The sequence below is a fragment of the Vanessa tameamea genome, chromosome 26 (assembly GCF_037043105.1).
Source record: "Vanessa tameamea isolate UH-Manoa-2023 chromosome 26, ilVanTame1 primary haplotype, whole genome shotgun sequence".
In the NCBI taxonomy this organism is placed as follows: Eukaryota; Metazoa; Arthropoda; class Insecta; order Lepidoptera; family Nymphalidae; genus Vanessa; species Vanessa tameamea.
In genome coordinates, this window is record NC_087334.1 from 8,119,946 (window position 1) to 8,135,587 (window position 15,642).

The 15,642-nt window shown below is 32.6% G+C and overlaps 1 protein-coding gene across 2 annotated transcripts in view; it reads right to left on the reverse strand.

The window, feature by feature from the left end:
- Positions 1 to 2,147: 2,147 nt before the first annotated feature.
- LOC113398505 (uncharacterized) overlaps positions 2,148 to 15,642 on the reverse strand; it is a 50,752-nt gene continuing 37,257 nt past the window's right edge. Inside the window, exons 2-5 of one of the 2 annotated variants that reach the window (XM_064219187.1) lie at positions 9,096 to 9,306; positions 7,811 to 7,958; positions 4,637 to 4,675; positions 2,148 to 2,193 (exon numbers count right to left, since the gene is read on the reverse strand). In XM_064219187.1, coding sequence (XP_064075257.1) covers positions 4,644 to 4,675; positions 7,811 to 7,958; positions 9,096 to 9,242 — 327 coding nt within the window. In that variant the 5' untranslated portion in view covers positions 9,243 to 9,306 and the 3' untranslated portion in view covers positions 2,148 to 2,193; positions 4,637 to 4,643. Of the gene's footprint in view, positions 2,194 to 4,636; positions 4,676 to 7,698; positions 7,959 to 9,095; positions 9,307 to 15,642 lie in introns of those variants that run through there. The other variant, XM_026637265.2, reaches the window with a different exon arrangement.

Consider the following 15,642-nt stretch of genomic DNA (forward strand, 5'->3'; position numbering starts at 1 on the left):
TGAGGCTCATCTGATGGAAAGTGATTACCACCGCCCATGGACATCTGCAACACCAGGGGAGTTGCAGGTGCGTTGCCGGCCTTTTAGGAAGGAGTACGCTCTTTTTTTGAAGGTTCCCAAGTCGTATCGGGCGAAAGTTGGTTCCACAGAGTGGTTGTGAGAGGCAGAAAATGTCTTAGGTATTCTGTAAGAAGTCGAAACTCTCCGCAGAACGATCGTCAAATCTCAGATTGTGTGTAGTAGGCGACATAGACTACTAGAATTATACAATTTATAGGACACACGTATCAAAATGGTGTAATAATTGTGCGTCGGTTGTCAATAATGAGTTTCTAAATGAATTCTTACAGAATCGCAATGCATGGCTTGTTTCTCTAAAAATCCTACATTTATTACTCAAGTCTTACAAGTAATCTGGTAATGACTTATTTTAATGATTAAATTTAAAATTTTAACTTTATTTTTATATTGGACAACATCACATACATCACTCTGATCCCAATGTAAGCAGCTAAAGCACTTGTGTTATGGAAAATCAGAAGTAACGACGATATCACAAACACCCAGACCCAAGACAACATAGAAAACTAATGGACTTTTTCTACATCGACTCGGTCGGGAATCGAACCCTCGGAGTGGCGTACCCATGAAAACCGATGTACACACTACTCGACCACGGAGGTCGTCATAGAAACAGCAAATAAATTCAGTGATTACTTTTATTTAACTTTAACAAATTGCTGTGACGGACTGGAAACTATGTTAAGAGTATGTCTAACTTGCTAAACAAGAATCCATTCCATCTGACTCATTCCCAGTGTCGGCTGTACGACATTTGAATAAATCACCATCTCTATTAGTGTAATGTAGAGCTCCTTCATATGACGCCTTCAAACGACAAGATACAAAATGATTTTTATCGAGTATTTCATTTTATATTATATTAATTATTATTATTATTTTTGTGTTTAGTCCTAAGATTTCTATATTTTATGTTTGTGGTGTACAATAAAGTATATTAACATTGTTGACATAATCGTATTTATGTAAATACAATAATTAATTTCACTTAAATTTACTTGGTGGTATGGCCTTGTCTGGGTTGGTACCACAAACTCATCATATATTCTACCGCCAAGCAGCAATTCTTTGTATGGTTGAGTTCCAGTTTGAAGGGTGAGTGAGCCAGTGTAACAGGCACAAGGGATATATTAACTTAGTTCCCAAATTTGGTGGTGCATTGGAAATGTAAGAAATGATTAAAATTTCTCACGGCACCAATGTCAATGTCTTCGTTACGTAGCCTCACCGTCATAGCCGACAGGGGAGATTCGTTTTATTGCAGCCTGAGTAAACTCACAACTATAGCCACTTGGACTATATCATATATAACTTATTTTAAATATTTTTAATAAACTTGCTGTAATATCGAATTAGGACAACCATGTCCTGTAATATACAGTCCTGATATGTGTACAGTTTTGTATTATAAATAAATAAATGTGTGGCGGTGGTGACCACCTACCATCAGATGGCATATTAGCTTTTTACCTATTTCTAAATATAAGATGAAAAATAAATAAAATATATAATTTCAAGCCCGTTCTAAGTTTGACTGGTAGAGAGTCATTGCATCATTGAGGTCGACTTAAGTACAACAAAGATTATTAAGATGATAAATAAATATGATACAAAGTTTAAATAGTATTAAGACCCGCAAAGGATAAACAAAGAAAGATTCTAACATTATTAAAACGTAACACACCGTCTCCTTAAATATTTTTCAGATCAACAGCAAACGAGTGACAACTGCAGGACTTTTCTATGTCACGGAAAACAGGCGTCCGAAGACCCTTAACAACGCCATTTTGTAAATGATCGTTACAAAAAAAATTGTTTCTCACCTTGAATGCTTTAAGAAAATTATTTTAAATGTGAAAATTATTAGATTAGATATATTATTAATTATAAAATATCTACTTTTCACGTTTCTAAAGTGATTTCTGGCCTTAAACGGTTAACGCGGTTAGTATTCTTGCTACAATAACATGCGTTCACGACATGGTCAGTTTTAATTTGGATTTTTATCTACTTATTTAAGCAAATATTTGTAATTCTATAGTAATATTATATACTTACGTTTTAGTTTTGGGCTTTTTTCTTTTGTGTTTAATCCCAGCTCTAAGAAGACACCTGAAAAGTAAATTATAATTATGTATCAAGTTTGTCTATGAATTATATCTGTTACTATAAATGTGTATATGCATAATGTGTAATGCATATAAATAAATATTATATATTTCCTATTATAGAAATTAAAAACCGGTTTAGAAACAAAAAAAATAATCTTATCTTTCAATAATTCCTTTATTTATCTATTTAACTAATATACATAATATATGACGATATGATTATATATACAGGGCCGGACCGTGAGTTTAGGGGGCCCTGGGCTAATACTACTTCGGGGCCCCACTTAAGACACACCTAAACGTAGACTTGAATTGAATTAATTGAATCCACGGGGCCCTGGGCTGAAGCCCTAAAAGCCATTCGGTAAATCTGGCCCTGTATATACATATTTTATTTAAATAACAGTAGCAATGGCCCATCTTAAGGAATTACTAATATTTCTCGTTACCCCTTCAATGAAGCCTTAAACTTGAGCTAGGAGTGGGGACGCCAACAGCCCAAGCGCTCAGAATAGATCCCGAGGCTAGCGTCTTCCTGATTAAACAAATCTATACACTCAACATACTTTCATCAAATTCATTCTAATCATTCAGATAAATTAAAACTGGGGTCTAACTTAACCAATTATAAAGTTTACGATAAGTTCCTGAAATTTAATATATTTACATATTCCGGTTCAATATCGACCATAGTTACGAGGAGCAAGGGGACTTATTCACGAATCAACGATTAGGTTCCGATTCGATAACGACAGTGACAATTTGTTACGGGAATCCTCCAACTGTTTATGTAATTAAAAAAAATGTTCAGGCTTATCTATGAATAAAAATGTCTTAAATAAACAAAAATAATTCACAGAACGCGTGCATCTTAACCGATGATTGTGAGTTCAAGCCTAGGCAAGTATCTTTATATTTTCATTGTTTTATTTTTTTTAATTCCTCTCATGCTCGACGGTAACGGAAAACGTCGTGAGGATACCTGTATTTGTCTAATTTCAATAAAATTCTGCCTACATTTGTATCCTAATATAAGAATAACCGTCTAACCTTCTTAAACGAGAGATCTGTACCTTTTAATTTACCTTTTTATTTATAAACTTACACCAATGAACAAAATATAATAACCAAATATAAAAAAACAGACAAAAAAATATTTTAATATCATCTGTGTCTCTCGAGTGCGGGCTTGGTGTTTATAAAAGAAAAATCTTTCATAACAAAACAGTATTTCGTACTGAAATAAGTGGACCGATAACTAAATGTATTATGTTAGAAAAGTTCCATAGAGAGAAAAAAACAAGTAGCACGTGGAATTTTATATAAAACGCGGACGCAGAATACGAACATATAAATCACGGTACACACAGACGTAAAAAATGTACATTCTACCTTATACTATTATTATACCTTACCGTCGAGGTAAATATATATATATATATAAAAACTTTTTTTTAAATTACTTCATAAAAGGAGTACCTCGAGTGTATTTTTTTAATTTTTCTTACTTACGTATTTTTTCACTCATAAGTGAAAAAATACGGGAAAAAATCTTGTATGAGATCGAATTATGTATTATGTAAAGTCGATTTTTTTGTTAATATAATATTTAAAAAAAAAAAAACGCGTTTACATTTTCGTGTGAGAAGTTCTACTTCTTCAGCGTTGTTGATTTTTTTTTAATCCATTGCATTAATTGCTTACAATAAATAAATTAATAAATGTATATTATCTTTTCATCACTCCTATAAAAATCTGTTACAAATATAATCGTTTACACTTAGAACGTTGTAGAATAAGATTCACTAAGCACCTCAAGTTGTCTATTTCAAGCTTCTTGATATTTAATTAGCGATTAAGCGAGCAACTTCATTATCTAGTTTTTATCTCACCCTATGCACCTGCATCATAAAAAATCAATCTCGTCATTTTTTTACAACGCCCCAAAAGTAGTTTAATTTAAAAAGTTAAATCAAATATAAAAATATAGTTTTGAATCAATCCACAAGATTAAATTCATAGTAACACGACCTTTACCGAATGTAGATTCTACCGAAAAAAAAAACCGCATACAAAATTAGTAGTTATTCTTTTCCATCAAATTTGTACCTACATATAATCACAATTAACATTTCTATAACAATAGTTACTAGCTTGATAAAATATAAATTGCCTTTATTAAATAATTAATTATTATAATTATCAAGCGCCATAATAATATAAATTAAGTTAAGGCAGTAGACTCATATGTCTATTTCTACCCCCTATTATATTGGTGAGTGTAAAGGAACGATATAAGGGATAATGATTTAATTAGTATAATCTTGTTACCTTAGTACACGTTAAATCCACATGTTATTAAGTATTTTAGACTAGCTTCTTGAGCTTCTTGATTGTAGCCGATTATACTAAAACAGTGTAATTAAAATTTAAATAATACTTACATAATACTCATCCAATCCCTCTGAACCTAAGAACACCATCTGAAAACAGACTCGTTGCGGATTGTTAAAAGGACAAAACAATAATTATAATGCCCATAGATAATAATAAAATAGATATGTTATCTGTAATATACAAAATTATAGCCCAAGAGTTGAGGATAATTGTGGACTATTTAATTTAAACGTATAGCTTTAAACTTATGTTTCTACTTATTTACTTAAATCGTATTGTGACGTTGAGTCATTTCGCCTTTTGTACGCTTTAAACATAATCATTATTATGTTAATGTTATTTTATAACAAAAATTGATCGTTGTTTTTATGACTTAAACTAACATTGAACCCCAATGTCTGCACGCATAAACATTATTTAGTAGTTGTTTAGTTGAACAATGAATTGTCATTATGACATTAGGAAAAAAAAACAACATTCCTTATTTCATAATTCCTACACATTTACCCTATATAAAGGTAAAGTTAATAATATATAAAACATATATTATTATTAAATATGATACAGTAATTGAACTTAATTCAATGTCAAGAATAAAATAAATATAAAAAATATGATACCCAATGAATTAGCAGCCAATAATTCAATGGGCACCGAAACGAAAAAAAAACTGTATTTAATTATAATAAATAATAAAAAAAATGATAAATGCCTAATGTATGGTCTTACTTAAGTGAGCGTTTTATATGTAAACATCTGCAGTTCGGTTAGAACTCACTTCGTATCTTACTTTCGAAATGTTGTAAGTCGACTCGTGTTGATACGCAATATTGATCTGTGTATCTCATTAGTGTTATGATAATTATATTAAAGTCACATACCAGTTTTTGATATTCAATTATTTCCGGCGATTAATTTTGAGTGCCTACTCACAAAATCGTATTCGTAATTATAATTTTTATGAATTTTATAGGAAATCAAGGAAAATTAATATTTATCATCTATTTTTTTTATTAACTGAAGACTGTAGTTTTAAATCGGAGCGAGGACTATTGAGTTAATATACCTAAATTATGTTTTAAATTAATATTTAACTTGGTGACGAAGGAAATCTATATTAAGTAGCGGATGAAATTGTAGGTAAAAGCAAAGGTTGAAGCTCTAAAGATTTTTCTCAAATCAATAGAAAACCAATAGTTCCATACTATCTAGCAAAACAACAAAAAATTTTTGCTTTAAACAGTCCATTTATTGAGAAATATTTAAAGACTATATAATATCACGTTACAACCCAAAAGGACGTAAAATCAAAGTGTACCGTTCTAAAATAAACTTTACTCTTATAACATTTAAGGTATCAATTTGATCGATGTATATGTATTAACAATTTTTACAAATACATATAATAAATTAGTTTATTTTTGAGACTAGACCATGATCGAGCAGATTCTTAGCTATTAACTGACATACGGTTTATGATAATCATAATATAGGGTCAATAAACTCGACTCGTCTGACGCGAGGTCAATGAACGGTCTTATCCTCGTATCCTCCAAATCTGGCTTTCTACTGAAATTATTGACATGATAACGTTTTTTAAGGCTTGTCTGTCTGGATTGCTGGCCGTGTTATTCTAGTGTTATTCTATCTCTTCTTATATTTCATTTAAATATGTAAAAAGGTTTTAATTGTTATGTTTAAATTATTAATTCAACTGAAATGTAATCTCTCTATAGTCAATATTTTATAAGTTACAGTCTAGACAATTATAATTGTAAATTTCGTTACAAGTAGACATAATGTAGTCTTAAAAATTATTCAACTTTGGATGTCAGATGGAAAAGTCGAAAAAAAAAATCGAGTTAAAAAGTTAACTGTTGACATATAGTAAAACCTTATTACAAATAGATCCTCTTTAGATACTACTAAAATAATCACTTAATCTTCTCTTCGTAATTTAAGTATGACAGTTATGTGATTGAAAAACCTCGTAATAAAATAACTTGCTTTATACTTTTTATTTCCAATTAATAACAGCATTAATAAAGACTTGGTTCATTGAGCCTTTATTTTAGTTAATCTTTATCGAGTTCCTATGTTTAACAAATCTACTGTATATCTGTAACTGATCGTTTTCGAGTTACGAGTAAAGAGCCGTTTAAGTCATTTCTATATGTCTCAAAGTTCAAAAGTTACGAAACGTTTTTTATCAGCCACATATACAGACTTTTGGTAGACACGTAATAACGCAACCGCAACAAAAAAATCTGCAAATGCACCAATATTGGTAAGGTTAGGTCAGGTTTTATTTTTAAATTAACCTTAACCTAACCTATATTGTCGTGTTCGAAGATTTTTTTAAGTACGACACAACTTAGATGTAGCAAAATTCATAAAACCGATCACATTACGAATCAAGCGCGTCTTCAAAATCGTTAATCTTTATTAATTTCTTATTTCAAAAAGATCTTTATGAAAACTCAAAAAAATAATTTGTAATGTCATATAAGCAAATACATTCGCAAAATTGACGATAGTTTTTTTTTTTTATTTGTCGATGCTACATTTAAATTGTGTCGTACTTTACGCAGACTTTTATTAGTATTTTAAGATATTACTCAAACGATCAATTTTTGTTATGATTAGCTTTGCCGATTAAACAGATCATCGAGGATTACTCGACACGTTTCAGAATAACGTCATGGATATGTTACGAATGTGACGATAAATTATACGGAATCGACATAAGTATTCCGTTTATCATTTGTTCTGAAATTGAACGATTTGGACGGAAGCGAAATTTGAAATCGCTTCGACAATTGTTGAATATATTTCGTCTAGCCATTGTATATTTGAAACATGTATAGAATTCGATAAATTATATAATTTCACGTCTTAGATTAAACCAAAAAAGGTTTTTAATTGTTATTTTTTTTAATTGTGTTATTTATATCCCCACAGACGTTTTGATATAATGAATCCAACCATTTACTACATAAACACGTACATGCAAAGAAAACGAGATATTCCACACACGTAACAATTCTTGTCTGTGTTTAAGACTTCTAAATAATTACTATCAATTTAACAAGTAACACAGTATGCATTGAACTTAATTTGAGCAACCGAATTATTGCCGTGATTTCCCTCTTTTGGTTTAAAATAAGGATATATTTTTGTCTAAGCAGGATTATTAAGATATGTTCTTCTAGCTATGTCACCTCTGTGTGCTATAGCAATGATCTCTCTCATGCTGTGTTCTGTTTCCGGGCGGCGCTCGGGGCGCGGGTCGGCCGCGCGCGCCAGTATTTGCCTCACAACGTCACGTGGGGGGGCGCCAAGCGGCGTGGGCCGTGACGATAGACCCAGCTGCAAACAAATTTATTATTTAATTAATTGTATACGAGATATTAACATGTTTACTATTTTTAAGAAGACAGTCGCTAAATCTATTTGCAAAAAAATATTAATCACTCATTAGGCAATGACTGTACCATAAATTTAAGGTACCTGTGTCTGTAGTTATACAGGCTGATTTAAAAATGATAATTAGGAAAATGTGGAATAAGTAAAAGAACCCAGATAGAGTGAATACAAAAAGTTAATCATTCTCTCCTTTTGAAGAGACGACTTGGAGTCTATTTCACCACGCTGCTCGCATCGAATCCAGGTTTCCTCACGATATTTTTTTCAACCATTGAGCACGAGATGATTTGTAATAATACACATGAAAATTCAGAGGTGCCGGCTCAGGTTTGGGCTGCGCACTGTTCGACTAAGATTCACGCGTTCTAACCACTGGGCTATCAAAGGTATCCAGCAATTTTTTTCAGACAGCCTCTAGAGGAACGTGAACTTTAATTTTAACAATTTTAGTTTAATATTTTTGTTCCAAACAGATTTCATAATTCAACTTTTAAAAAAATATTATATTTTAACCATAAATTTCTGGTAAACTATTTTAGCAACATGGCTTGTGTTTAAAAGTTTCGGCTATTCATCTTACGAACGAGAAGTTCGGACTAATATAAGAGTTTCATAGCTCAGGCGTTTGATTGATAATCTGTGAACATAATTACGCTCGTGTGAATTTGTTTTATCTTTAACTTGAAATTCACCATTTAAATTATATCAGACCTTGAATTTCATCTTCAAGGTCATGGAGTTTTAACAAATATGGTTATTTTGAATCTATATAATATTTAGTTTATCTCTGCTCGCGACTAGTGCCGGCTAATATAGTTTAATTATAGCTATTTGTGAATCCAAATCCAATATATTTTATTCAAGTATACATTTACAATAAAGTAGTTTTGAATCGTCAATATTTGAACTCTATCACCGTTTCTGAAAGAAATCTCGAGAACAAACTCGCATAGTGGCTCTTTTACTTCCTTGTAAGTAGGTACCCGCTTAGACATGCCTACACAGTGTTACTGTGTCACATTCGGTACGTTCTGGGATGCTACATGGTCGTAGATATATATAGAATGAATGAATTAATACCTTGGCGAGTATCTGTGTTTTGATGTGTTCGAGTCTGGCCGGCTCGGGCGTTGGGACGTGAGGGTGGTGCTTGTGGGAGGCGGCGGCGGCGCGCGGCCGGCTCGGCGCTAGCGCGAGCGCCGCACACAGTAGGAGGCAGGCGCGCATGGGCGCCTAGCCGAGCGCGCTCAGCCCGCGCCATCGGCACCGCGCCCTCGCGACATCTCCGCGCCTGTAATGACACATTTGTTAAAGTGGCTCCGAGATAAAGGGACTTCCCTGAGAATTATTTGTATGACGACACATTCGTTGTCAGATAGAAAATATTATTATTATCATTGGTAATATTAATTTAACAAGGACATACTAAAAGCACTCTAGTCACCATTCCTTAAAATCTACTATTGAACTACGTACGCAAACTTAAACAAACATCAAATGACATAAAAATAAATAACAATCTTAGTCTTAAGATTTACCATTAAATACAAACAGAAAAGAGTAACTGGGAAATATAATAAAAATAATAAATACAAAATTTACTTTTGACGTTTATTCCACTTTGCTTTTATGCGGATGCATTTGTGTACGATTGCGGTTTACGACGAGGTTTATTGTGAAATCAAAGTACACGAATCTTTAGCTAAGATAACCGTATTCTATTCTACCATCTCACGTTACATTAAATCGCTATAAAATAATTAATTAAAGGTCTTAACAGTAAACATTGTAACATCGGGTCTCGTATAACATCGTTTTTTTAGAGTTATTTTATAGTGGACATGAAATGCTAACCCGGTCAAAGTAATTAAAGTGACTTCAATAAAGTAATTGAAAACTTTAGAATTTAATGCTGAAATCCATCTGTTTACTTCAACATTGTAACGACGTCCGATTAGTATGAGTTTTATCTCTGACCTCAGCTCTATCGGATATTGCTTTTTCTCTTGAAGTATAAACTTAACCTTACCTTGTTATATGGTATTCTAAGTTATATATTTTGTCTTCGTTTGTATGAAAGAGAGCGATCGAAAAGATACCAAATTTTATCAACACAAAAAAAATCCGCATAAAAAAAACACATTTGAATAAAATATATTTCCCTTCACATGAGGATTCCTGGAACTCCTGAAACAGTTTTCACAATCCCCCTTTACCATATACAATAAAAACGCCGTTTGTGATAACGGTACTCGAGGGCGAAATTAACCCCTAACAGGACGGATGGTCCGTGTTAAGAGCGGATCACAAAGACCAATATTTAATATTTCGCCAGAACGTCTTCCGCATTGGAGCAGCGTGGTGGAATATGCTCCATACCTTCTCTTCAACGGGAGAGGAGGCCTTAGCCCAGCAGTGGGAAATTTACAGGGTGATTATGTTTTATGTTATTATGTTAATAGAAATTATTCTCAAACATTGTTATTTATTTCAAACTCAAACTCAAATTCCTTTATTCAACATAGAAGCATTACACTTACTTATTGATGGTCAAATTAAACACCACCACCGGTTCGGAAAAAGGAACACCCTGACCTGAGAAGAACCGGCGAAATAAACTCGGCGTAATAATTTTTTAAATGTAACTTTTTTTCAATTAATATTTTCATACAATAACAATATCGTAGAACGAATACTGAATGACGTGGTTAAGGAAGTGACGTCACCTTTGAGACGTAGCAAAAGAAAGGGGCATCCATCTTGGATTGTCATGGTGGTAACAAGTTTGTAACTGTCAGTTGCGTTCTTCATGACTTTGATAATATTTTGTTGATATAACTAAAACTAAGCTAATCAGTGTCTGTGGACATTTATTTTAAACGTTTTAGTGAATAGTCAATTATAATAAATATATTTTCGTTATTTGAAACAGCCTGGAGGCGATCACCCCAAGGTGTGCAGTCAACTAATAAGACATTAGTGTGGTAACACTTTAACGTTTTTTTTACAATTGAATATTAATTATTAAACGTTTTCTGGGATCGAATATATGTACTTCACATTTTTTATGTTTTTGCGTACATAACATTATCAAAAACAAATTAAGAAGCGGATTCATTATTTTATTATAGATATAGATTTAATTATTTTTTTTACGTCACAGGTGGCAACGAGCGGGAGGCTCATCTGATGGAAAGTGACTACCACCGCAATGGACATCTGCAACACCGGGGGGCTTGCAGGTGCGTTGCGTTTAATGAAGGAGTATGCTCTTTTCTTGAAGGTTCAAATACATTCAGAGACTTCGGATCGCGTGACACAAACAAGCGAAATCGCTAGACGCTCATGACATGATATTGATTTCATATCAAAGTTCTGGGTCACGGGTCGCGGCAGTGAATTACGGTGTATCGGAACTTTCACCTGTTCAATAAGAACTTTACCCCTACCTTATAATTATACCACTTCGTAAGTGTTTCATTCGTTATCTGTTACTAATCTATTAAAAAATTATCGTTCTTTTTTTAAAATAATCGGTCATTAGTGGAGTAGTTTTTTTTTAATTTTACTTGCAATAATCAAGTCCTACCAGCAATATTATTAATAGTTATTTATTTTTATTTGTATATTTAAGTTTAAAGTGTGAGTCGGCTAGTTTATTTAAAGATGCATAGGCCATGACTTAGTTACAATAGCTAACCGAAATAACTGTATTATATAGAAACATGATATTCACTTTAACTTTTTCAACGAGTCGAGATGGCCCAATGGTTAGAACGCGTGCATCTTAACCGATGAATACAGGTTCAAACCCAGGCAACCACTGAATTTTCATGTACTTAATTTGTGTTTATAATTCATCTCGTGCTCGGCGGTGAAGGATAACATCGTGAGGAAACCTGCACTTTCAACGAAATTCTGACACATGTATATCCACCAAACCGCATTGGAGCGTGATGGAATAAGCTCCTAACCTTCTCCTCAAAGGGAGAGGAGGCCTTAGCCCGATAGAGGGAAATTTACAGGCTGTTACTGTTGAAACATTTTCAAAGACCTACTTTTGAATTGTACAGAGACTGATTGTCACTTCAAGGCGATCACTGGATATCAACATTGCTTGCGGCTCGATGCAATATACTTAGCAATTGACCCTTTGTAACGCCACCCTATTAAACTGACAACATTTTTTTCCTTTTAGGAACGAAGTTATTTCACTTGGCATACGAGTGAACTGGCTGAAATCTTCACGCAAGGAAAAAGTGTTATACCTCCTCTAAACGATATTTCGTATTAGGCTTTTTCATTTCTTAATAACAATTTTAATTATTTTCATTGAATTATTCTTAAATGTTAATTTATTTCATCGTGAATCTCATTTAATATATATTGAAAACATAATTTAATTGATGGAAAGATGTATTTACAGAGTATAGATCAGTAGTACTATGTTAAAATGCGTGTAATACTTACTCGAATAATGTATATTTGAATTTTAATATTAACAGTGTAAAACCGTAGAAAGTTATATCAATTATTATATATAAATATACGCGTATATTTCATTATATATTATAAAATTATATATAATATGTTATTTTATTTTATTATATTTGATTGACTTAACTTTGTAGTTCAAAAGTTTCATAAGAGTTACTACCGATAATGATATTCCTGGCGCCTAATTATACTGTTTGAGATTTAATATATTGAAGTACTATTAATAAATTAGTAGTTAAGTGACAATCGTTTATTAACGAATGAATTTGGAGATGGCCCAGTGGTAACAAAACATTGAAAATCGCGGGTTCAAAACCCAAGCAAGCACCACAGATTTTATGCTTTTTTATGATACCGTAAAATTCTATGCTATAATTTACTACTGAGTTTCTTGCCGGTTCTTCTCAAGATAATCTACATTCCGAATGGTTGTAGATTTAAATTTAATACAATTATGTAAAATAACAATTCAAAAGCTAACTCGAATAAAGTATATTATGATTGTGAATTTTTCGTTAACATTCCAGATCTGAGGTTTGTACTGGAATACGTCTGTGCAAATGCGCCCATATAGACTACCTTCGTGTTGCTGAAGCAGTAATTACAATCAAATAAAAAAAGTCTTTACCATGCAAGGCGATGCAAGTTCAATGTTTCCTATAGCTTATATAGAGATTACATTTTATAAAATTACCAGTTGTTAGATTATTATAATTGACGTAATTTATCCGGTAGAAAAGAGTTAGTACTGAGTTTCTTCCATATTCAGTAAAATCGGATCGGTAGTAATCAATTCACATCTAATTCAATAAAATATATTTTAATATTAAGAAGAACCGACGTTAATAACTCGACAGCTTTCCGAAATCATTGAATAAACCTTACCTGTTTAGCCGAGTGGTAATTCTTGAACGTTATCAACAGTATTCGAACTCCGGATAGGAAAAAAATATATTTATACTTTAGATCGATCGTTCACGGAGATGAGGACGGTACTGTTTGTTATCAGGCGGATCTTTTTATATATACCGCGGTGTACCTATACATTATGTACTTCAGTAAATAAAGTATCGTTACAATCAATACCGGTAAATTCTGTTACCATAGAACTATGTTAACTGGAAGTGGCGAGAATTATACTTAAAATTACATACTGGATCGAAGAATTCATGTTCGAAGTTTTTATTTCAATCTAGCTGTTCAGTAAGAAAAAACTCAACGACACAAATGTCAGAAAGTGTTATGCGGCATTTATTAAAATGAGTTATTATTTAAATGTGTTAGTTGTTGTAAATAAATAAATATAAATAAATATTGGACAACATCACATACATTACTCTGGTCCCAATGTAAGTAGCTAAAGCACTTGTGTTATGGAACATCAAATGTAACGACGTTACCACCCGGGTCGGTACATCGAACCCGGGACCTCGGAGTGGCGTATTCATAAAAACCGGTGAACACGCTACTCGACCACGGTCGTCATAAATTGTAAATGAACAAGTTTATAACATAGTCGAAAGCATGACTATTGAGAATGAATCGACCTACACACCTAAAATATACTTTATCTTGAATAAACTCTTATAACTTTTGAATCACTTTTCATCCGAGGAGTGCTGAATCAATTGACAGAGTCATGTTAATTAAATAAAATAAAATAATTATTATTCATGACCAAAGAAAAAAAAAATCGACTGTTATATTGTTTATATTGTGTTCCGATGTTGGATATTAAACTATATTAAAAAAATATTTAGTATGTAAGTAATGCCAACTCCATTTTATTTAAATTTATGTTTTGTTAATTGTATAGGAATATAAATTCAAAGAAAATATAAACTACGCTCAAATATATGTATATAGTAGTACCTTTTCAGTCACATCCAGTGAGGACTTAATTCCGTAATCATGTGTGGGCGTACTCATTACGTATATTATCATTATATACATTTATTTTAGAGATTTACTATGTGAAATATAGTCTCTCGTGATGAGAAGACAAGGTATATAATAAAATAATGTTATAAATCTAAAATGTTTTATCTTTATATATTTTTTTTTGTAGAACTTATAATGGACCAACTGATGGCAAGTGGTCATCACAGCGCACATACATTGGTACTGTAAGAAATATTAATCATTCCTCATATAGAGGATATATAGACCATGGTGGTTTATAATTATAGGTAATGTTTGTTAATAATTGGGTCCAATCGGCGAGCCAGTATACAGGTACAAGGGACATAACATCTTATCTCCCAAGGTTGGTTGTGTATTGGCGTATGTAATATAGTTAATATTTGCAACGCCAATCTCTGTGAAAATTGGTGAACAAAAATTTTTTTTTTGAATGTTATCGGTAGGTGGACGAGCAAATGGGCCACCTGATGGTAAGTGGTCACCACCGCCCATAGACAATGGCGCTGTAAGAAATATTAATCATTTCTAACATCACCAATGTGCCACCAACCTTGGGAACTAAGATGTTTTGACCCTTGTGCTTGTATTTATCCTGGCTCACTCACCCTTCAAACAACAATACTGAGTACTGCTGATTGGCGGTAGAATATCTGATGAGTGGGTGATATCTACCCAGACGGGCTTGCACAAAGCCCTGCCACCAAGTAAATACTATTATCAAATCCATTGAATTTGAAAAAAAAATCGCTTTATATTTTTAATAAATTTATTTCTATATCACAAATCAAACCAACTGTGCTATTTGTGTTATCTATAAAACGGTTATATAAACTCATTATGTATCCAATGAATGGTCGCCCACGTCGCTAATATAATAAGATGTAATTAAAATAGATGGAATATTCTCTGACTATTTTCGGATTAATAGAAGAACAGAATCGGATCACGAGAATAGAACATTGTGATATTTATAAATATTAATAATTATCTATAAATATTATGTTCCCGTGTCAGGGAAACAGTGTCAAGAGCCGGAGCCGTGCACACGATCCAAATATTCCTCACTTATACAACAAATATAGTGTCCCATCTGCAGTTGAAACACTTGGTCCTTGGTGTAGTGCAAAAACCTTAATCAAAAGTATAATGCCTCCACTGGTAACAGGATGGCTGGTTCTTGTTATGTCCAGAGGATCAGAATTGCGAT